The following is a 22,715-nucleotide window of genomic DNA, read 5'->3' as shown; positions in this document are numbered from 1 at the left end:
CGCTTTGGCGTTCGCTTCGCTAGAAACTCGAGTTCTGTTATTGTTGTTGTAGCAGTTCATCAAGTCCAACCGGTAAAGTACAGTCACCAGTCGCCATGTTGTTGTTGTAGCAGCATAGACATTCCGCTACATGCACGAGGAATTCTGCTGGGCTGAGATTCCTTGGTCGGATATAAATCCGGGTCGTACCGGTAACGTAGAACCGACTACCCTGAGTCTGCCATCGTCTATCTTGTCTAACGGTACGCCCAAGAAACATGCTGTTGGTTGTTTAGTGAGATGTTTAAAGGGACATGTGAATAGGTGTCGGTTAATGTCGTGCGCGGCACCATCACATGAGGTCAATTCTGGAAAAATAGGAGTTTAACCTGAACTACAGTTCTCGCTATAAGCGGCTAAAGCTTTAAGCTGAAATATGGTTAAGTTAGTAAAATGTATTATTTACAATAAAAACTGCATTTACTAAATTTGTACTTATTTAAATTTAACTCGGTTCAAAATTTTTTGGAGTAATTTTATTTGTTGAGTTTTCAAAGCAACGCTAATACTAGCCCAACACCAAAGTTGTACATAGATGGGCCTTACAACACCGGTTGCCTATGTTGTTGGCTTACCCCTCAGTGGGGAAGACTTGATTTGTTGGTTTCTCCGCGGTCCACCCAACGAGCTGTTTATTCGAGGCTGAGGAGTAGGAATTGCCTGTTTGTTGGAGGAAAAATAAAAGAAACAGTCGCTCAATACTCGTAATGAGAATGTACAGCGGCTCTTATTCCCTACACATAAGTGTATACATGTATGAGTGTGTGCAAACACAGTTTCTCTCATATGCAATTGTAAAATTAAAATAACCCATTGTATGTACATATGTATATTTGTGTAAACTGTTAACGCTCACCAGTCTATAATCAGTGCAGTTCATAAATTACTGCAGCAAGACGTGGCGTAGCGTAGCGGCAAGTAACACCAATAGCAACAACTACAACAATTGCCGGCAAATGGCACATATCAGCCACCACTTAAATCGGCGTGCTCGATATAAATTCCTCGGTTGATATCAAATACAGGGCTGCCAACAGCAAAGAACAAAATAATTTATTTCCCTTTTTTTATTGTTGATTTAGTTTAATTAGAAACATTAAATAAAAGTTCGCATAACAAACTAAAATAATTTCAATTCCAATCAACATTCTACAAAATTTAACTAGAAAAATATCCAATTATTTTATAATAGGGAAAGTTGAATATAATATCGCCACCACTGCAAACATTATTGGGATCAGACATACATACATATATAACTTTTTATATGCTAAGCTTAAATTTCTATCCGTCCAACTGATGCCACAAGCTATAACTCCTTGTTTATGAATTTGTTTGATTCTAAAAATTAACGGCCAATCCAAATTAAATTTCGCGAACAGAATTTAGCACTTCTTTGCTTGTTGATATGTATTCCCGGGAACCTGCTTTTTGGCATTTCCACATGCGATTACATCGGCCCAATCCCCAAATGCAGTACGTGAAAAAAGGGCGTATATGTCCTTTTCCATTTATATTTTCGTGACCTGGCAGTCCTCAGTTGGTCACGTACGCAAAAAGTGAAACAAAATATAAGGCCTGCTGCAATGCATTCTCCAGCGGCTTGACGATCGCTCACACACTCATGTAAATACGTACAGTGGCTAAGAGAATTGATCGAATGTTGATGATGCTCAGATATACCTGTGTGTGATAAAAATTTAATACTTAAATTCTATTTAAACCAATTCTGTTCGAAATTGCATATCACTAGCATTTAAATTTAAAATGTAGTAACTCAATAAATTTTTTGAGATTGATAATCAATACTTTCACTCTTGCACATTAAGCAATGGATTTACTATTGATCAAGATTTTAGCGAACATTTGATTCAATTTTGCTGTTGATATAGTTCCGAGGATGAAACAAACCAATCACTTGCTGCCAGTAACATCTTTAGCACCTATGGGATGGTGTTCAAATGGAAAATCTTTACCTTAAACCGGCTATTCATTGCAAACGTCGTTATTAGCGCGTAAGCTTTGGTGTTTATTAATTTGAAGTGAATTATTACACACTTCGAGCTTAGTGCAAAATCGGGCGTTTAAACTACCACAGGAAAATTGGCCCTAAGCAACGTTTTGAAAGTATAGTTTGCACATGATCACTCTTTGAGTAACAGTAAAAATGTGATTTGTTGTATACCTACTCGGCTGCATTCTTTCTCCGCTCAAGTCCAAGAAAGTACTCTTAACTACACTCACATATAAATGAATGCTCAAATATACACACATAGGTATGCAAAGAGACACAGGCAACCAATAAGCATAATTACACATACACATACACACATTTAGTTTCTGAGCTCTCTCTCAATTTACTCAATGTACAGACCTGCATAAAGCAGCACCAACAATACCTATTTGTTACAACAGTGATAGTAATGATGGGATGAAACAATAGATGCAATCAATTAAAAAGTAATAATTTAAAATATATTGTATTAAAATGTATGCGTTTTTAACAAGTACTGATACGTTTCTACAATATATAGATATGTAAATGGTATTTTTTTCATGGCAGAATACGGCAGAAGTTGGAAACTTTTATGTATTTTTTCTTTTATATTTGTAAAATTTTTGTGAATTTCGTACAAATTTTAAAGTCTTCGGTTAAATTATTTTTATTATAGAATGCAGTATAATTTTATATATACATAACATAACATAATTAAATACAAAAAAATTAATTAATTAACTAAATAAAAACATTAAATACAAAAACATTAGTCAAAAGTTCGTCGCGCTTCTATTATTTTGAACTTGGGTGTATGTGTTCGTAATTCTCTGCTAGATCGGACCACGACTCTCTCACCTGCTAGGGTTTCGACTACTTGTTGGCAGCCCTCTTGCCCCCCAAAACATGATTTGACAACTGCAGCAGCTGCTTGTTGCCTTCTTGGAGTTGACTCAGTCTAGCAACACCCTGAAAGCGAGAACGAGTGTGCACGGCATGTCAATATTCCCAACGTTCGCTACCTAACAACAGTAAGTAAAAGCGAACGATTGTTGGCGCTCGATAGTTGTTTCTCGGATGTTCGTGCGTATTGGTTGGCTGCTGAGTTGATTAGTCGATCGAGTAAATTTTGTACGTTTGAGTTAGTTTTGGTGGCGAGTCACCGGCAAAACAGTTGAACATTCGTCTGCTCTACACCGTAGCGAATGTACACGCTGGTGCAGGAAACGCGCGCGGTTGAAAATCAAATCAAAACAAAACAAAATCAGACCAAAAAAAGATCGGCTGCGATCAAATACTTAAAAAACTAATAAAATCCAAATATTGCACTCAAATAAAATTTACCAGCAACGAAACTCAATAAAATACGGTACGTGTAAAAAGGCTTTTGGCGTGAATTTCTAAAAAAAGGAAAAAAAAAGAGTGTTAGCGAATGAAAATCAAACAGATCCTGCAAGTTGATGCGACGTAAAATTTTGTTGTAACAAAAAAGTTATTTCAAAGGATTACAAACAAAAAATACTCTAATACGCCTATAATTTTTTACATTTTTAAATTGCGTGAATCCTGCCCGCAGCGGCACGACACGCATTGCTTATATTTCTTTGCGTTTATAAGTTTAAAACACGAATCAGCAGCGTGATCGTGGAATTCTGCACATGTCGCTTGGGCGCGTACAATTTTGATTCAGTAGAAAATATATTTTTATATCCTTGTGTTAACAATGCATGTATGTACGTATGTATGTGAAAGAAATTTATTTTGGGAAAATATTGCATGTATTCAATTTATAAGTGTCGGTTAGCTGCGCGTGTGACAGCAGACGCGAGAAAAGTCCCGATGTTAATTTATTGTTAACAGTTGTAGCTAGAAAAATGGTTGTAGATAGCAAAAACGGATGCAGAGAAGTGTATGATAGAAGAAAACTGTAAATGAAAAATAGTTTGAAAAACACAAAAAAAAAAATCGAAAAAAATCGTATTTATGTAGAAATCTAACTTTTATTACATGCTAAGATATATGAGCTAGATAGAGCGAAAATCATAAGCACGCCATTCTATCTGCCCGTCCTTTCCAAATGCTTTAATCTTTAAAGAAAAATTATGTTATCACCTCATGATGACTCATTTCTTTTTGACACATAGTACTATCACACCCAGGAATTTAGATAGTAACAGCGGCCTCGGCTTCTTGAAAGCACACTGAGTGGTAAAGCAAGTGCCTTATATATACATATTTGTATGTGTATGTGTACTCAAAATGCAAATATATACACTAAAAGTAAAAAAAATCAGAAACATATTATTGCAAAGAAATATAGACAAACAAGCACTTGAAAATCTCAAACCCCTTAACTATAAATAGCCGCCACGCGAGCACCGCTTTCAACTCAGCCCCTCTTCAGACGCTTTTTATGCCATTATCAGCGCAGGCAGCTGAGCGAACACTTCATAACCGCAAGCAAACATAATTAAGCCAATAATAGACAGCTGATGATCGTTGTCCCTGGTTTATGAACAATAAACAACCTGTGATGGACGCACAAACACAAAAACAGCAACAGTAATAAAACGTAAAACTACAAGCATTATCGATCAGCTGAGCAGACAGACAACTACTTACAAATACAATAAACACAACGACATACATACAATCATATAAAAGTATGTATTTATGCGTATATTGGACTATGGAAAGAGTGCAAAAGTTTTGTTGGCGAGCGAGGAGGAAGTAACGAATTCGATTAGTTCACTAACAATTTGGCTAACCAGCCGACGATAAGAAAACTGTAAAGCGGCACGCTCACGGCCTCAACGATCATACGTTCAAACGATCGGCTAATCAATACTCCAACGCAAATTTATGAGCCCATATGTGTGTATGTACGTTAATTATGTATGTGTGCACTTGTTTGGCCGCATAAACGTTGAACAGGTGAACGATCAATTTATGGCTTCAATGAAAATTGCAACAACCTGACAATTGAATGCTCAAATGATCGGACAAGAAACTTTAATTTTAATGATATCAACAAATCAAGCTAAATATTATACACACACATACATATCTATGCGAAACGCTAGCCAGCAATTATATAGATGAGATGGAAAATTAATTTCAGCGCAATTCAAAATGAATATGTTGCTGTTGTGAATTGATGATAAAAAAGTGTAAAAGCGTGGTGATATTAAGTGATCTGGCAATGATCAGGAGTGATCGTGAAGTAATATCAAATTAATAGCTAATTGGAAATATTCATTGGTAAAATGAACACAAACAGCAGGCATAATCATCATATCATCGAGACGTGAGGTTCAACGCACTAAGCCGTGATATTTTACTGGGTTGGGAAAAGCCCAGCTCATTCCGAGTCACTAAAGTGTGCCTAAGCCGACGCGCTTACCGCAAGGTCTGCTTCTACTGCGGCGTGCATCATACCCGCAGGAAAACTCAAAAAAATTAAATCCCTGGCGGAAGCAACTGTTTTAGCAAACGAGCGTGACCGCCTAACTTCACCTAAGCTCTGGTTCACCGTAAGCTCCCTGCCAAGTCCGACATCAAGGGGGGTGCCATAGAGTGCTGTACAATCTTTTTCAACTTCTATATCTCGAAACTTCATCAACCATCTCTGGGATACCCTGATGTTTTCTTAATAAAAAAAAATAAATAAATAATTGGCGCGTACACTTCTGTTAGGAGTTTGGCCGAGCTCCTCCTCCTATATGTGGTGTGCGTCTTGATGTTCTTCCACAAATGGAGGGACCTACAGTTTCAAGCCGACTCCGAACGGCAGATATTTTTATGAGGAGCTTTTTCATGGCAGAAATACACTCGGAGGTTTGCCATTGCCTGCCGAGGGGCGACCGCTATTAGAAAAATGTTTTTTTTATTAATTTTGCTTTCACCGAGATTCGAACCAACGACCTCTCTGTGAATTCCGAATGGTAATCACGCACCAACCCATTCGGCCACGGCGGCCGCCTGATGTTTTCTTAATACTCTCATTTAAAAGTTGAAAAATTGAATGACTATTTTTTGAAATTTGTTACCTTTTTCCGAATTTTTTACAAAGTAGGGAATTTTGATTTGTAAGGTTTTTGTTACACAATGAACTATAATTTTATAAAAAATAAACAAAACAAAATATGTATTGCGGATATTGTTAAATCATAAATCATGACTTAATTATGTGAGCAAAAGTGTATATTAGCTTGAGTCTATTTAGCAAAGAGTCCACTTGTAGTCGTGCACTCGTAGTTGCGCAACTTACAACGCATCATCCCTTTGGGCGTTTATTTTTTATAGCTATAATTATGGTCCATAATAAAAATAACTAAAATTGCATAGTAACTGATGCACTATAAATAGAATCCCTAAACATCCCTCAAGAATAGAAGTACGTTAATGGTATATTGGCAAAAAAGATATAAGTTAAGTAGTTTGGCTGTGCTAATAATACTATTTCTAATTTACTAAAAGGAAAATTTTTAATGAAAAGGTACGTTTTAAATTATTATCCCACTTTTCAATATGAAAACATTAAAAATGTTGACTGGAGGTATTGGGTCAAATAAATTTAAAAAAAAGACAAACTATTGTAAGTTTCACTAAACTGGGCATTTCTTTCTACACATTAAAAAAGGTGGCTTTAAAGATACAATTTACGAAACTCCCTCAGTTTTAATAAGTATTTAGTTTTTGTTGTTTACTTGGGGTTTTCTTTTAATATTTTAATATTTTAAATATGTATCTTCACTTTACAAGTGTTTAGCAACATTTTTCTGGCAACACTGCAGATCAGCAAAAGTCTCTCAAGTATTGAGTGAAATGTCTCTCTGCATAACAGAACCACGAAACAAAACAAAACAAAACGAACTACTGACAAACTGACCACATTATCAAGGTCAAATAATTATATTTGTTGAATAATTGGAAAAGCATTAATTGTGTAAAGAATTGAGAGTTATGGCGCCTACATCGAAAATCACCAGATCGCACCATCAGATTTCTTTCATTTTTAAATTATCAGGCCATAAAAATAACAATAAAAATCAAAAACTATTCTTAATATAGCTTAAGCAGTCGGAAAGCAAAAGTAGAATTTGCCATTCACGCCAATTACACAGCAACTTGGTACGTTACGCCAATTACACACTGAACGAGATTCTCATTCATGCTAGCGAATACAAGAGGAGTCTACGAATTGGTTAAAAATTTTGTAGCTACGCTTAATTAAGAGCAAATAAATATCAAAGGCATAACAAAATATTATTTGCTTACATTTAGTTATTATTTGTTGTTTTACGCCATTTCACTGCAGCTATTTTGTTCGTAACTGCGTTTCTCGTAGTAAGTTGCCTCGAAAGTGTCTGATCCCTGATAATGAGCTAGATTTAGTATTACAATTTGTACGAGCGCATAATCGTTTATAAAACTTATGCATTTTTGTTTTAATCTACTTGCAGCACACAAATTATTTCTGAAGCGATAACAGCTATTTGTAAATAGTCCAGGCAATCATTCGCACTATCACAACAGCTGACCAACCAACCGATTGTGCGAGGAGAAAGCAACAGGGTTTAGCATCTTCGTTGTCAATCAACGTTTGCCACCGCTAATCATATCAGCAGACGGCCAATAATAATCCACTGCAAACTAAAACAACAGCGGCCATTAAAGCAACAACCATAATTAAAGTCGCAGCCAACAACATGATTTCACATAGTCCACCCATCTTCAGCCATAGTCCGCCAGTTAGTTTCCTATCGGACTACATGAACAATCATCGGTGAGTGATCGAATTGTGAACGTTAAACAAATTATTGAATGCCAGTGCTGAAGCAGGATAACAAATCCTAAATTGAGTGAAAGCTTTCAATAGTGTTTGTGATAATAGCTGCTGAAATAATAGCGAATGTTTTGACGGCGATTAAATGAAGCCTTTTTACAGCGAACATTTTTATAACGCCAGCCTAGACCTCTTTGTTGTTTTTACACCTACACAAAAAAGTTGATATTAAAGTAATCTTCAGTGATTGATGATTCAATCAGCAGGTAGAAATGGAGCCTCGTAGAACTTAGAAAAAATGTTCGTGCTTTTAAAAAAATATTTGCATGTCCTTGCCTAGAGAGCGCGAAAACTTTTTTGGAGTTTAATGATGTGGTAAAATATAGAATAAATCTAAGGATATAAGGGTGAAATTGGAATGAAGAGTATCGATTGCGTGAAGAAAATTAACCGAGTAGTTTAACAGAGTAGTTCGAAATCCTGTGTTTTTTAACTCGCTATAAATTATTACAAATGCGTCACATTAAATTAAAAGGCGATTTGAGAATCAGTTCAACCGATCAAATGCAGAGGTATAGTTTACTTAAAGATTAAAAATAATTATTGTATTTTAATCACATATCACTTTCAACTCCGATTTAAATTTGAAGCAAAGTTTAAAATTTTGATCACACCAAAATAGAATATTCTAATTCATCATTGGCCACAGAGTTGAGTAAATACTTTCGAATTAAAATTCCTCGATTTTTTTCTAATTTTTACTTTTAACTTCTTTCATTTCATTATTCGAAAATGCTAAACAATAATGCAATCAAACGTTTTATGCAAGATATATTCAGTTAGTGAAAGAAACTATTGTGAAATAGCTGTTGTTGGTGTGGGTCAAATTAGTGAGAACACGCCGTTCATCCAGTTTGGATGCATATAACTTTGTAGCAAACGTGAATTGCGTGAATTCCAATTTGTATGCATAGCATATATGTATGTATATACGTTTATCTATTAACTTTCATAGGCAAACTTTATATTTACTTTAATGTATTGATTGGCAGAAAAAGTGCTAAGCCGAGATACGTTTTCTTGTCAAAAATTCGGTTTTGTTCTCGAACTATTTTTTATATTGTAGAAAATGCCCAGTTGTAGAATGAACCTTTTTTTTATAAAAACTGTTAAAACTTTCCAATATAACACAGCCGGTTACTTTGTGCACAGGCGAGTATATGTACATAGGTATTATTTCCATGGCTTCTTCTGTTGCCGAGCACGCCCAAAAATTCTAATGCCAGAGGTTTTGAATAGCACAAGGATTTATTTCTTTAGCAGCGTACGCACATCTGAAAGATGTATGAATACAATAAATATGTAGTTAGCAATATTTTTTCTTTTAGCATATTTGTCAACAGCCAACCATTGACATCTTTGATATTCTTCCTATTCTTTGTTTGTGTTCTTTTATTTTTATTTTTTGTGGCAGCTGCTCTTGACAGTCATGAAGGCCATGTCTTGCTCAGAGCGTTCAAGTTCAAAGCGTTGGATACTCATTAGAATATAGGTATTTCTAAATAAAAAAATAAAAATAATATTATTGTCAAACTTTTAATCCAGGTATTCAGCAGAAGTGAATATGCCCAATGCAATGCCTGTATGTACTTACATATACATTCGTGTGTAGGACTGACGGGAAGTATTTGCTAAAATAGCTAGACCCGGCAATAGCTTTTACTAGCACGCAGATTGATCTATCAGCATGCTTGATCTGTGACTAATCGATGAGAGCGGCTAAGTAAAATTAGCTGAGAAATATTTTTTTAAGCAAATTTGTTATTAATATTGTATAATAGCTGTTCATATTTTAGGAGTTGCAACGATGGAATACGTTGTGCTAGGTAATAAGAAATGTTAAAGAATTTGCATATAGTTTTATAATTTCTTTAGTTGTCTTAGTCGATGAATTAAAATTATTCAGAAAATGTTTCCCAGTAGACGTTCAACTGTCTGGAATTTAAAAAAAATGCTTCATAATGATTGGATATTTCAATTTAGTATAAATGAGAAAGAAGCCACTTCACATTGACTTTTAGCATTAATTTTCACATAAGTGTAAGTTTACAGCTTTACGTTAGCTCTCCCTGTTAAGTACGATAGGTGTATACCGGTAAAATTAGGTAGCTATTTGTTTAAATTTAATAAAATTATTTATTTAAACAAAATATTTGGAAAATCTTTCCCAGTAGAAGTGCAACTATCTGAAATTTTTTAACACTTTTTTCTCAGTTTTGATTGGATATTTCAATTTAGTATTCTTGACAAGCCACAGACCTTCAGCATTAATTTTCACATAGGTGTAAGTTTACAGTTTCATGTTGGCACTCCCTGTTAAATACGATAGCTGTATAAGTGTGAAATAAGTACCAGTGCATTTGCTTGCAAGCAAATTTCACCTAAATAGATGCACGTAATTGAGCATAATAATTGATAATTACGTCAGATTTTTGTTTTTGGAAAATTGATTTTTATCATTTTCAGTGTCATTTCTCATTATTTCCAAGTAATATTTCTTAATTCGATACTCGCAGATAAGAGGCTGGCGTATTCCTAAAGTGTTTGAAAATAATTTATTTATTAAAATTAAATTTACTAAAATTCTTTAAATTTATTTAAATTTTTCCTCGGGTAACATACGTAGATTATTCTGAAATATGTTTAATATAAACAAAGAATCAAACTTGAATCGCTAGTTTGCTTTCATTGTCTTAATAATAGGTTTTTTTTTTGTCATAATCACCGCTGCACAGAAAACGATAATAATCGAAACAAAAAACTAAGGGAATTTTAATAAAATAGCCGGTACATATCACTTACTCCATTGTTTACCTCGAAAATAGATCATGGCAACTTGAAAAATCGACTCAACTACTTATGTATGTATGTAAATATGTATGTATCTACAAATAGTTATAAGTGCATAATCACTATTTAATAATCTTGCCCACTTGAACTCGTATTGTCACAAGTCGCGACAAAATACATACATACTGACATTTGTATAAGTATGGTGATAAGCACGCGACTGTGGCGTGGTAGCAGCCTTGTTGCCTGGCTTACTGACAACCTCAAGCCGGCTGCTAGCTACTAGCCGGTCTAGTCGCCGGCTTGCCTGATTTGGAAGCTTTTAAAATGTAGTATTACGATGCCTTCTCACTTGAATTGATAGTGGAGAGGGAAGTCAGTGTGGAAAGTAGAAATATGTATGTACAATATGTTCACATATATACATACATATCATACATACTTGGTGGCATACGTTGATAGTTCGCGCGAATGAGCTACAATGGGGATTTTTCACACTTTTTACTAGTTTTTTAAAATCACCTTTGTTAACTTATTCAACTCATTTATTGTTAAAAATTGTAAACTAAAAAAATTTTTTTACAATAGCAAATTATAATATGATTATTATGGAGGGTAGAGGACGTAGTTTGTACTAAAATATAGATCTACTTAATTTTAGTAAAGAGATAAATTTAATTTACAGTAACGAAAAACAGTTGTTCCGGTCGGCACACACATGTACGTGAGAGCTTGTTCCAAATTTCGAGTTAAAAACAAATCTTATAACTACCTCAGTAGCGAAATTATATCATAAAATTTATTCGATAAGAATTTATGAAGAAAACAAGAAGATCGCGTTTTACCATACAAGTTGTGTCCCAAAAAAAAAAAACATAATTAAAAAAATGTGTTTCTTTAATCATAACTTCGTGTGAATGTGTGCCTTTGAAAACAAATTGATCGTTTGTTCCCTTATATCTTCAAGTGCTCGAATAGCTACTCAACTCTCGAACTTGTTTGTGCTTTGTGCCAACACTTGCAACGACATGAACGACTTGAACTTGTTATTTAGTTTCACTTTCATTTAAAATTGCTTTGAATACTTTTTATTGTGTTGCTAACAATAGAAAAATAACTTACATACAGACTCGGCTTTAAAAAATTTCTGATAAAGTAAAAGTACTTTGCGGGATGTGCGGCTATAAATTAATTGAAATTACGCCGATTAGGCGGCGACTCGCGTCATGCCAACGGATACCAACTTTATCAGTTAGCTGAAAGTTAATAGTTAAGGAAAATTTTGTGTATGCTGGCATTATTGATTTAAAAATTTGAAAGGATTTCCTGTATTGGATTTTATGGCTTAAAAGGCATTGAAATTGTAGACTAATAAAATAAACTACATACCGACAACACGTCATGAATGCGTGTCTCAGTTAACATGTACATACATATATGGTATTACTTAAATAGAAACAGTTCAACTTCATTTACTCTGTTCTGTTTTTAAACAGCTTATGTTGCCTAACAGTTATGTATTTATCGCACCCTCTGTTACACCCTATCAATGACTGTTGTTTTTGTAGTTGTGTTATAACAGCATAAGCATTCCCTATTCCCGGTTCTGTTTTTGTACAGCTTATGTTGCCTAACAGTTATGTATTTACCGCACCCTCTGTTACATCTTGACTGTTACATCAATGACTGTCGTTGTGGTTATGTTATAACAGTATAAGCATTCGCCATAAATGTTTGGAGACAGTCCTTAGTCGCTCCCTTAACATAACACCGCCTGCCTTGAGAATGTGTCACAGAATTTGTTGTTCCTCTGTTACTTTCTATTGCTACTTCTGTTTTCATTTCTGTTACTAGTCTCTCCCGTTGTCGTTGAGTAAATAAAAGTAATATTTAATAATGATTAATAATATTATTACTTAATGGTTAAACAAATCAATTTGAAGAAGATTGTACATTGTTTGTTTATAGATAGAAAAAAGCATACATTTAATCTCCATTCATAGTTTATTATAATAGGTACATTTGAATTAAAGAAGGTAACACTGCTCTTATCTATGGTAAAAGCAAAGTACAGGAATTTTCACAATCGATGATGACGGGCATACGTTCGATTACCAATACACAGCCATGGTTCTCTATGAGCAAGAGCTAAATCATAAAATAAATAACTACTAAATTCCTTTGATTACCCTCTTTCTGGAGATACTGGGAGTCACGTAGACATTTTGTGTACCCCCAGTTGTACGTGCTTACTAAGTCGCATATTTCAATAATTATAAAGCGAATTAATTAAGTATATTTTTATTTTTTTAATAGCGCTTTTATGATAATACTGATAACACTCCATATCTTTAATATCATCTCATTACTGAATGTAATTTAAAGATAAGGCAATAATTTAAATCCCCTTATAATTTTAATATAATCAAGTAAATAATTTTTTCAATCGAATATTAAAAATATTGAATGCAATTGTTTGGTTTGTTTAGAAAATATTTTGTAAAGATTCATGAAATATTTATTTTTTATTATTAAGCATACAAACTTACAACTGCCAATAGACGGATGCATGTTAGGTCACTTTGCTGCTTTCCATAACCATTGATTGCATACACAATTTATCTCAAGAAAAGAGAAATTATGAATAATTAGCCGCATCTAAGTGTATTGGTTTGGGTGTTAAAATATACATACAAATTTAAAGAAAACTGTTTACACAAAAGCAACTTCAACATTTTGAAAAAAAAAAGTTTTGTTTTTTTCTTTCCTTTGTTATGTGATACTTTTTTGTGTCAATGCTGCCACTTGACATTATTTTACAAACTTCAAAAATGGATGTACAAGTTGAGTTAGATGAGCGACTCACACCTCAAGTTTCAACAGCCAAAAATCAAAACTAGCACATCAGCGGTAATTTTCGTCATCAACAGCAATTCAAGGCGCAACCAAAACAAACTTATCTCTTCTAATAAAAAATATAAAGTTAAAGCAAAGTTGTGGCCAAACACTGATGATCTGCTATGCAACATACGGTTGAATGAGTCCATAAACAAATATTTATTTTTAATTCTCATTTTAGAATCGACAAAATTTGACCACAAATCGATGGCCACTTGTCGATTCATAATGTGCATAGATTCCATAGTGTCTTCCAAAAAGGACCTGTTGAAATAATTTCACAACAGAGGTGCGCTAACAGCAAAGATACACCAAAAATTAAATAAAACAAGTAAAAGTTTCTACACAAATTTCTTTTAAATGAGGTGCCACCGCGCACAAAAATGATATCTTTTTTATAACAAAAACAAAAGAAAGTGTATACCCGCCCATCTGAATAATGAAAGTCGTTACTCATTGTAGCAAAAAAAAACAGAATAATATTAATTATTCTCAGGCCGACTTTGCACAAAATATACGAAAATAGTATATATACGTATGCACATATATAACATTACATACATACATATACAGAGTGTTCTGATTTACCAGACGTATTATGAAATTTGAAAACAAACTGGGTGGTTATTTAAAAAATTCTGATACTTTTTTACTTTTTGGAAACATTTATTTTTTATATACACACATACATATGTATGTATGTTTGCACCATTGGTAGTAAGCGATTAAAAAAAACTGCTGGGACTTGATTTTTTTATCACGTAAAGTCAATTTTCATCGAAAAAATAGCCTTTTTTAGCAAATTTTTCCATGCTAGCTGCTGCTGATAGTGTCAAAACGTCATGGAATCGAAAAATTTTTGCGCGCGTTTTCGTCCACTAATTCGTTTATTTACATCAAACAAAAAAAGCCTAACACTACGTAGTATTGTAGTTATTTGGTGCCGATTCGGGGTTTCTTCAAACGATTCTGCCAAACAACAACTATTCATTAGTTATTCGCCGTCTCACACATTTTTCACTTTCTTTTATCATTCCGTTGCTTCATTTATAAGCGCACCAATAAACGTTCTTTCGCACAGCTCCCACTGCTGATATACAGTTAATTTTCAGACATAAATACGTCATTCCTAGCCAGTGCATTTTTTCTCTTGGCTACGTGCCTCCGAATATTTGTTATTGTTCTGCTACTCCTTCGCTCTTCGATTTATTTATTTTCATTCCTAAATTAATTTTGTTGCTTTCATTTTTTGTGTGTTTTTTATCTTCAAAATGTATGCAATTATATTTAGTTGTGTGCTATTAATTGTGTGGATACAGCAATGCGGGGGTTATGTCGGTTAATGACAACACGCGCTGCAAATTTATGATGCTGCTACGTATGAAGGAAAATGTGCGTGCATAAAAAAGTCAGAATTTTAACGTTTTGTTTTTGGAAATTCTTGTTTAAGAAGCAGTGTTTTGCAGCAGCTTGCTTTTTTCTATTTTTCTTCCATAGGTTTTGCTTTCGTTTCAAAAATTTTTTTATTATGGCATGCCAAATGGTTCGATGGAGCTGTCGGAAATTTAGTGACAGTTGCCCAGTTCGTGCCGCGCTTTTTAGCTAATTTGTGCCAAATGCGTAAATCTTTTATGACTTGCAAAATTTTCTTACAATGTAGACATTTGTATCTGAATTTCAAAAAAAAAAAAATTTTAAGAAAATATTCGTGCAGTAATTTTTGTGAATGCATTAAGGTCCGAATTGTTTTTAAGTTTTATTGAGGAAGCAACTTTTGGAATTCATTATTCTGAAAACATGTAAAGGAATATGCAGTTATCTGCGCACTGGTCAAAAATTGTCCGCTCCCACTACATATTTTCCATCCATTCCATTCCGAGACAAAAGACGCGAGGATTTTAAAAAATATTGTTTTATATTAGCTGAAAAATTTAATTAAAAATTTTTCTTTTTAGTTTCACGAGGGTCATAATTAATAAAACTACACATCAAAAGCTTACTGATATTCGTACAGCGCGATTACTTATTATGGCAATCATAAATCCTTTTAGTAGAATTTTTCGGTATAAACAAAGTGCAGTTTATTAACAACTGCAGTCGTAGAAAATTTGGAAACAGTGGAGAATATATGAATATATATATTTTTGTTGTTCTTTAAATATTTATCTTTCTTTAAATATAGGGCGCATTCATAAATCTCAACTAATTTCCCCTTCAACGTTTCACTTCTATTATTTCCAGTTACAATGACGAAACAAACAGAGCGTCGCGCTATTGTCGCCCCCAAGTGATCACACTCGCATCGAAGGCCATGGCCAATAGTGCGGCCGCTGTTTTCGCCAGCCATCAACTGCACCAGCAGCAGCAGCAACAGCAACAGCAAATGCAGCGGGTGCCCATCACCGTCACCGCTGGCTGTCTCAACGGCCAAGAGGGGCGTGCCCATTGCGGTTTACCGCGCACACTCTCCGCACCAGTCATCCAAATGCAGCCGAAGTCTTGCCTCAGCCGCAAATTCTGTCTGCACCGTTCAGCAATGGCGAACAATAGCAACGACAGTCGCAACAGTGACGCGGCGGGCACGGAAACGGAGTGTGTGAGCTGTAAATGCAGCGAACAAAGGTGAGTGGACCAAGAAATATTGCATACTATTTGGGATTTTGTGTTTGTTTCTATTTCTATTTTATCTTTTGTGAGATGTGAGATGTGAGATGATAGCGAATTGAGAGTTGCAGTATGTATCTATTTTTTTTTTAGACGGTTACTCATACGCCACGCTGGGCCACAAGCAAGCGTATGCATTACATTCCATTTAACGGCGCTGATTTAGTTTGTTCGTGCCATTTGGACGCTTGTATGTGCATTCGCAGTGGTTTACTAGTGCAGCCTGATTTATTTAGATTTGCCAGTCGCCGAGTCGACAGATTTGCAATAGCGGAAATGTGACACCGACTTGGCGCTATTCCATTCGACAAATAGACAAACAGACAAATGTGCCTTCAATATGCGCACGACTATATAAATCATTTTCGCTATTTTTACACAATAGGCGCTTAAATATTGATGTTTAAGCGTTTGGGTGTCGGTGATGACGCTCACCACAATAAATGTATAAATGTAAACACAAATGTTTGCCTAACGTGCGGTTCATAGTTTGACGTAAACCCCAACGTTGAGACTGATCGCGTTATGGCGTTTCCCGCAAACTGAAAAATTATTAAAATCGCGACATTATAGGTATTAGATTTATACGAACCCGCCTACTCCGCATCTTTTTGCTTTGATATTTTTCGCAATGATATGTTTTAAGTCAAAGCAATGCAATCTTTCATAGTAAAAGTTGGCTCTCGTTTTAATTATTTACTTAAGAATTTAAAAGTTGGCATTAAATATTTAATCAGCGCGTATAGACTTCATTGAACAAAATCGTTTGTGGTGCCATTAGCAGCTGTCAGCCACAAAAAAAGAAACCTACTGAAAAATATGAGGAAGAACATGGCGCTTCATATATGTATACTATATATAATATTGATATGAAAATATGTCAGGGGTGGCGCGATTGCTGCGATACGAACAGGCTGCTTTCACTCACTCAAATGGCATTTTCTCTGCTCATAATTTTCAATGATTTCTCTTTCACTTGAATTGTGTATGATGAGTCAAAACGCCTTTCTGAAAATATGCACATGAATATGCCTGAATTTGTTATTTTTGTATATATTATTGTACATTTTGGTCATTGTAGCGGATGTGTTGCGGCTATTTATAGACATTAATTTTCATGCAACCTTCCTACCCAATGTTGTCTGTCTTGTATATGTCGACTTTTATAAAATTTGTGCTATAAAAATTCTTGAAATCTGTCAGAACTAAAAATTACTAGGGACATATTAATATGCATACATATGTATCGGGTGTTTTTTTAAAGCTTGAGAACTTGAAATGATTCTACAGATCATAAATATTTTTGCAATGATTTTCTTTTTTTTATGGGTAGATAATTGCATGGCATTTATTTTTTGAATATCATGTCCAGCATATGTTCGCCGCGGCTACGAGTTCATGGTGCATTCGATGAGTCCAATTTTTTGACTACTTTTACCAACAAATTTAGCCGTATGGCGCCAATGAGGACTTGAATGTCGCAATAAATCCATTGTTGTCTAAAAATTCAGTCAGCATGGCTCGATGGCTCCTTTCCTCAATTCAAAATAAATAAGGACCGATGGTGCGGCCAGTGCTCTATGAACTTAGCGAACAGATTTATTTATTATTTCAAAGTAAATTTCTACAATTTAGAAACGTTTTTCGGGTGTTAAACGACTCTTGATCACTTGCCAAACCTTACTAAACAGAAATGCCATCAAACCAAGTTATCGATATCGATAGTTCGTATGCAGCTAAAAAACACGCCATATTTACTTGTGTACAATATGCACGTGTTAAATATGTTTATTGTGTGTTTATTAACAATCATTTAATAAAATATTGTTGTATGAAGTACTGATTTAGTAGACAGCCTCAAGCGGATATAGACTATTCATGATAAGCCAAGCGAGGCTCTGAAAATTGCTTTGCGACTTACGCCTTATTGCACGCGCAGGTCTGTAGGACATATGGCTAAGAACTGCAGCGAAACCGAAAGCCTTAGAGCAGCTTTTGAGTTGCTATCTGTACAGTATTATTATCACTAATAAGCAGAGACCTCGAGCGCTAATGAAATTTATAAAGATAATCAAAGAACAAAGGCACAGCTTATACGCCATGGTTGGTGATAGTCAAGATCTTGATTCTGTAGCGTTTTTAAATAAATAACGACTCACTCGAAATATGTCCCAGTATGCAAAGAATTATAGCTGCTCAGCCATAGAAAATTACGGCTACTCAGCGGCTTTGTTTGATTGAATTCAGGCTGATTAAAAAATTCTTTAAATGCTATGCAAATTTGCATTTCGCCAGCTTAGTAAAATACCTTAATAAAAGCTGCTGCATAGCATTATCTAACGTTGCTATCAATCAAACGCTCACGGCATTTAGATAACCCCCGAGTTCAAATAAAAACAAACAAACAAATATTTGCAAATATGCAAGGAATTATTGTTAACGTCAACACATGTGCACATTCATACATACATACACACACACACACAAATACTGCTTGCAAAAATGGATATATTTCGCTAAATGTTGTATAATTTTGCTTTTATTGGCCTGCATGCATGCATAAGTGGGTTAGTATGTATGTATGTGCACACGCTCATTATCGAATTCATTCAAAGTTGCGGTCACTTTTATATCAATGACAAGATTTGTTAATGATCGCGTGCATTAACACCGGATCAAATACATTTACGGCGGTTAATTGCTAAGATTAGCAACTCTAAAAATAAGCTGCAATGCGTATGTCTGTAGAAAAAGTAGAAATATATAATAAGAGTGCGCCACAAAATGTGAATAAAATTCGCATTTAGCATTAAATACTGAAACAAAGTATTTCGACTAGTCAACAAGTGCCAAAAAAAGCATTCATTAAATTATGAAATGCATGCAAAAACAAACAATAATTTATGCTGATTGCATAAACTTTGGCCTCCTGTCTAAGCGCTTAGCACTGCAATATTTGTGCACGTTTGCCGACGCCCTTACCTTCCGCGCCTGTTGTTGAAATGTCAGAAAAAGTTCCTGGATAGTCAAAACAGCGAATTACACATACGCACACACGTATATATGTATGTGTGTGTGATTGATGGAAATTTTGCTTGCTCTTTAATCACAGTTGTATGCTTTTGTAGCTGTTAAGCTGGTTATAGCTTCGTAATGCCGTTATCAGCTTAATCAATTTTGATTCTAGGTGACTCGCTGATAACTTGAATTCACTGTGATTACCACTGATTACAACTCAGTCGAAGTCTATGAAAGGCATCACAAATTACATGCGAATATAGTGCGCTATAAAATGTGGCTATCATACCAAACAGCTAAATGGCTATTAATACCATTTTATTAATTAATGGATTGCTTTTGCATTTGCCATGGATAAAGATAAATTGATTTCGGCGAATTTCTGTTTTGGCATAAAATTCAATTTGCGTCAGTACGTGCCAAATTTATTTGCCATGAATGATTTTTGTGCCTCTAATTAATTTTCATTTTCAAAATATAAAAAAAAAACTTTTTCGTATTTTTAATCGAAATAGGTTTTTTTTTTGCATTGCAGCTACCCCCCAATTAATTATATTTTGTGCGCATTTATTTGACCGAACTGCGCTATGAATTACTGGCTTATACACCCGCCTATACTTCTCAGCAGACTAAATGATTTGAAAACTCAGTTACGCTTTTAAACCGAAACTGCGTCCTACCAACAGTAGCCAGAGCTTCCCAACCAACTACGCGATACGCGACAAGCAAAATATCAACGGCCCTTAGAGTCTACAAACCATATGCATAGATTACCCATAATTCTCTTCAGGCTACTCTCAATGTATGCGCTATAGCTAACCCAAACGGAGCCGCTGATGAGAAAATTCTTTACAACTCGCTCAACACTTCTCGCAAATTCGCTTTTGTTAAGATTTAAAGTATTAGGCACAAAAAAATGTTCAGACTTGACAAGACTAATTGTAATCACATCTGTGACGGCATATTGTAGCTCGGAGATATAAAATGAAATGTATTTGCATGCTTTCTAATTTACAGTGTCACTACCGTAGAGCTCAAAACACTCGTTTCTAACAAAAGCCACTGCTTTCAACTAAAATTACATATAGCTAATAAAAGTTATATAATAGCTAATAAATCTAAATTGTATTGCCACTTATTTGAAAAAACTTAATTAGCTATAAGTTTTTAGTAGATGTGTGAAACTATCTCGCCATTTCTTTAGCAGCGAGTGACACACTACCGTTACAGCTTAAGGTTAGACGCCAATTTTATGCTAGCACTACAAATGTATGTAGGCACACATACGAGAATTCATACTTATTTATAGTACATGTATGTATGTATGATATCTAAATAAGAAAAGTAAATTTTAAAGCGCTTTGTGTGCCGCTTAAATGCTTATACCTATATAAACTTATACTCGCAGAGGACACAGAAAAACACGGGAAAGCATTCTACTTCATGTAACAACACAAAATAACAACAACATTATTTAACAACAAGCACTCAGTTGTACTTGTAATACAAATTAAGACAAAAAGCAGCAATATAAGAAAAAAAACGATGAAGATCAATTTGTGCACACACACACGTACGTATGTATGTATGCTCACATTACATTGCCGCTCCTCTCTGGCAAGTAATCATGGGTGAATCACGTGAAGCGTTCGTGCGCCCGCCAAGCGTCTGGCATCGACGACTGCGTGTCACCCAAAAATACACCGCAATGGTGGTGCGACGCTTCATGAAAATAAATGAGCTAAACTAAAATTAAATTAAAATACGCAGCACACATTAAACAGTTGCGTTGCCGCTAATATTAGCTAGGCGAAAAGTTTTCATTTCGATACACTGTAGCATAAAAAACAAATACAGACTTTTAGGAGGAGCGAATATGCAGGCAGTCAACCAGACTCTAGGAATTAGAAGAGTGGGCATAATGTAAATTTTAATAAACGTGCGTGGAGTATTCATGCAAACGACTCAATTTTCTATGATGAACATTTCTGCGAGCTTTTGGCGAAGTAAACTACATAACTTGAAGCGTCTTACTTTTATTTTTCACGGACAACTTTATACTGATAAATTAGACTATTAGCTAAAGTTAGTTTAAAGTTGTGGACACGCCAGAGCGTAAATGTAAAATGTAGCATCGGAGCACAGCAATTTAGTGCTTGAAAGCTATAAAGTGCTTTTTGAGTCCTTTTGTCGACAGATATTGAAATTTTGATTATTTACATTTTACATTTTTAATATTTTCATTTTAGCAGCAACATACTCGCATACGAGTATAAATAAAATCAATTGTTTATTTTGAAAATATGCTTGTTCAAATATCTACGCTTTATTTATTTTTTATTCCTTGTTTTACCATTAACTCAAATTTTGTTGTGCCTCCGCTCTTTAGCACATTTTGAAGCGCCCACTCATGGCTTTCTACGAATGTTGTTGAGTTATTTTTGAAACCAAATCAAAATATTTCATTTGAAAATCTTGAATAAATGATATTTATTTTTGTCCACCAATGAAGAGTGAAGGAGCTTCAAGTGAGGAAGTGGTGGAGGGAGTAACCAAGTGTCCTAGTTAGAGTATGCTATGCCTGTGATATATGCATATATATGTATATTCCATTATAATACAATACATTAAAATTTATTTAAAAAAAATCACTACCGTCAGTAAGCAGATTCCATTTTTGTTTAGAAAAGTGAAAATTTCTTAAAATTTTCTTTTCACTGGCTCACGGTAAGGAAATAAACTAGATAAATATATGGTAATGTGGATGGGACTGAACACAGGTTGATCAAAATATATGTAGGTACATACATTCTTGTCTCTCTAAGTGCCATTTCTGTCGGGTGTTGAGAATTTTTTCTCAAATTGGATACATAAACTTGAACGATATTTTGCAGTGTGACACACCTCTCAAACAAACGGTATTTTGTGCACTAAGTTCTGTAATCGTAATCCCTAACAATGGTTTTTAAAAATCTATTTATAAAACATTTGATTTCTTATCATAAACAGATGCATAGAGTGCATTTTTTCGAAAGCGTATTTTTCCCCTTAGGGTGTTTTTTCCGAGCCCACTAAAAATGTACTTGTATTTGAAGCATTCTGTAAAAGCTCTAAAAATTAAAAACGAAAAAATCGAAGAGCCTCATAAATTGTCCATTATTTAGCGTCAAAACTGTGCCAGTCTTCAAAAATCTTAAGAAACCTATAAAATTATTTGATTCGAAAACATCATCGCACTTTGTGGCATGCAACAGCCTTAATGAGTAATTAAAAAGCTCGCTAATGCCTAATAATAAATACGGAAAAACATGTGACCGAAAGTGGGCAGATATTTGGTTTTCTGGCATATTTTACAAACTGTATCAGTGCTTTGTTGTTGGCTGTGTCATTGAAAATTATTGAGTGCACCAATCATGTGCGTCAATAAACGTTTCCTGCAATATGTATATGTATGCATATGTA

At 34.6% G+C, this 22,715-nt stretch overlaps 1 protein-coding gene across 4 annotated transcripts in view; it reads left to right on the top strand.

Moving 5' to 3' along the window:
• The first annotated feature begins 3,046 nt into the window (after positions 1–3,046).
• LOC129240093 (protein phosphatase 1 regulatory subunit 3C) overlaps positions 3,047–22,715 on the top strand; it is a 30,580-nt gene continuing 10,911 nt past the window's right edge. The window contains exons 1-3 of one of the 4 annotated variants that reach the window (XM_054875599.1): positions 3,047–3,066; positions 7,501–7,823; positions 15,813–16,193. In XM_054875599.1, the coding sequence (XP_054731574.1) occupies positions 7,747–7,823; positions 15,813–16,193 (458 nt within the window). In that variant the 5' untranslated portion in view covers positions 3,047–3,066; positions 7,501–7,746. Of the gene's footprint in view, positions 3,067–3,098; positions 3,405–6,980; positions 7,169–7,202; positions 7,385–7,500; positions 7,824–15,812; positions 16,194–22,715 lie in introns of those variants that run through there. The other 3 variants (XM_054875595.1, XM_054875598.1, XM_054875597.1) reach the window with 3 other exon arrangements.

Source organism: Anastrepha obliqua, chromosome 3, assembly GCF_027943255.1.
Source record: "Anastrepha obliqua isolate idAnaObli1 chromosome 3, idAnaObli1_1.0, whole genome shotgun sequence".
Taxonomy (NCBI): domain Eukaryota; kingdom Metazoa; phylum Arthropoda; class Insecta; order Diptera; family Tephritidae; genus Anastrepha; species Anastrepha obliqua.
The sequence above is the reverse complement of the archived record's forward strand: the minus strand, read 5'-3'. Positions and strand labels throughout refer to the sequence as shown.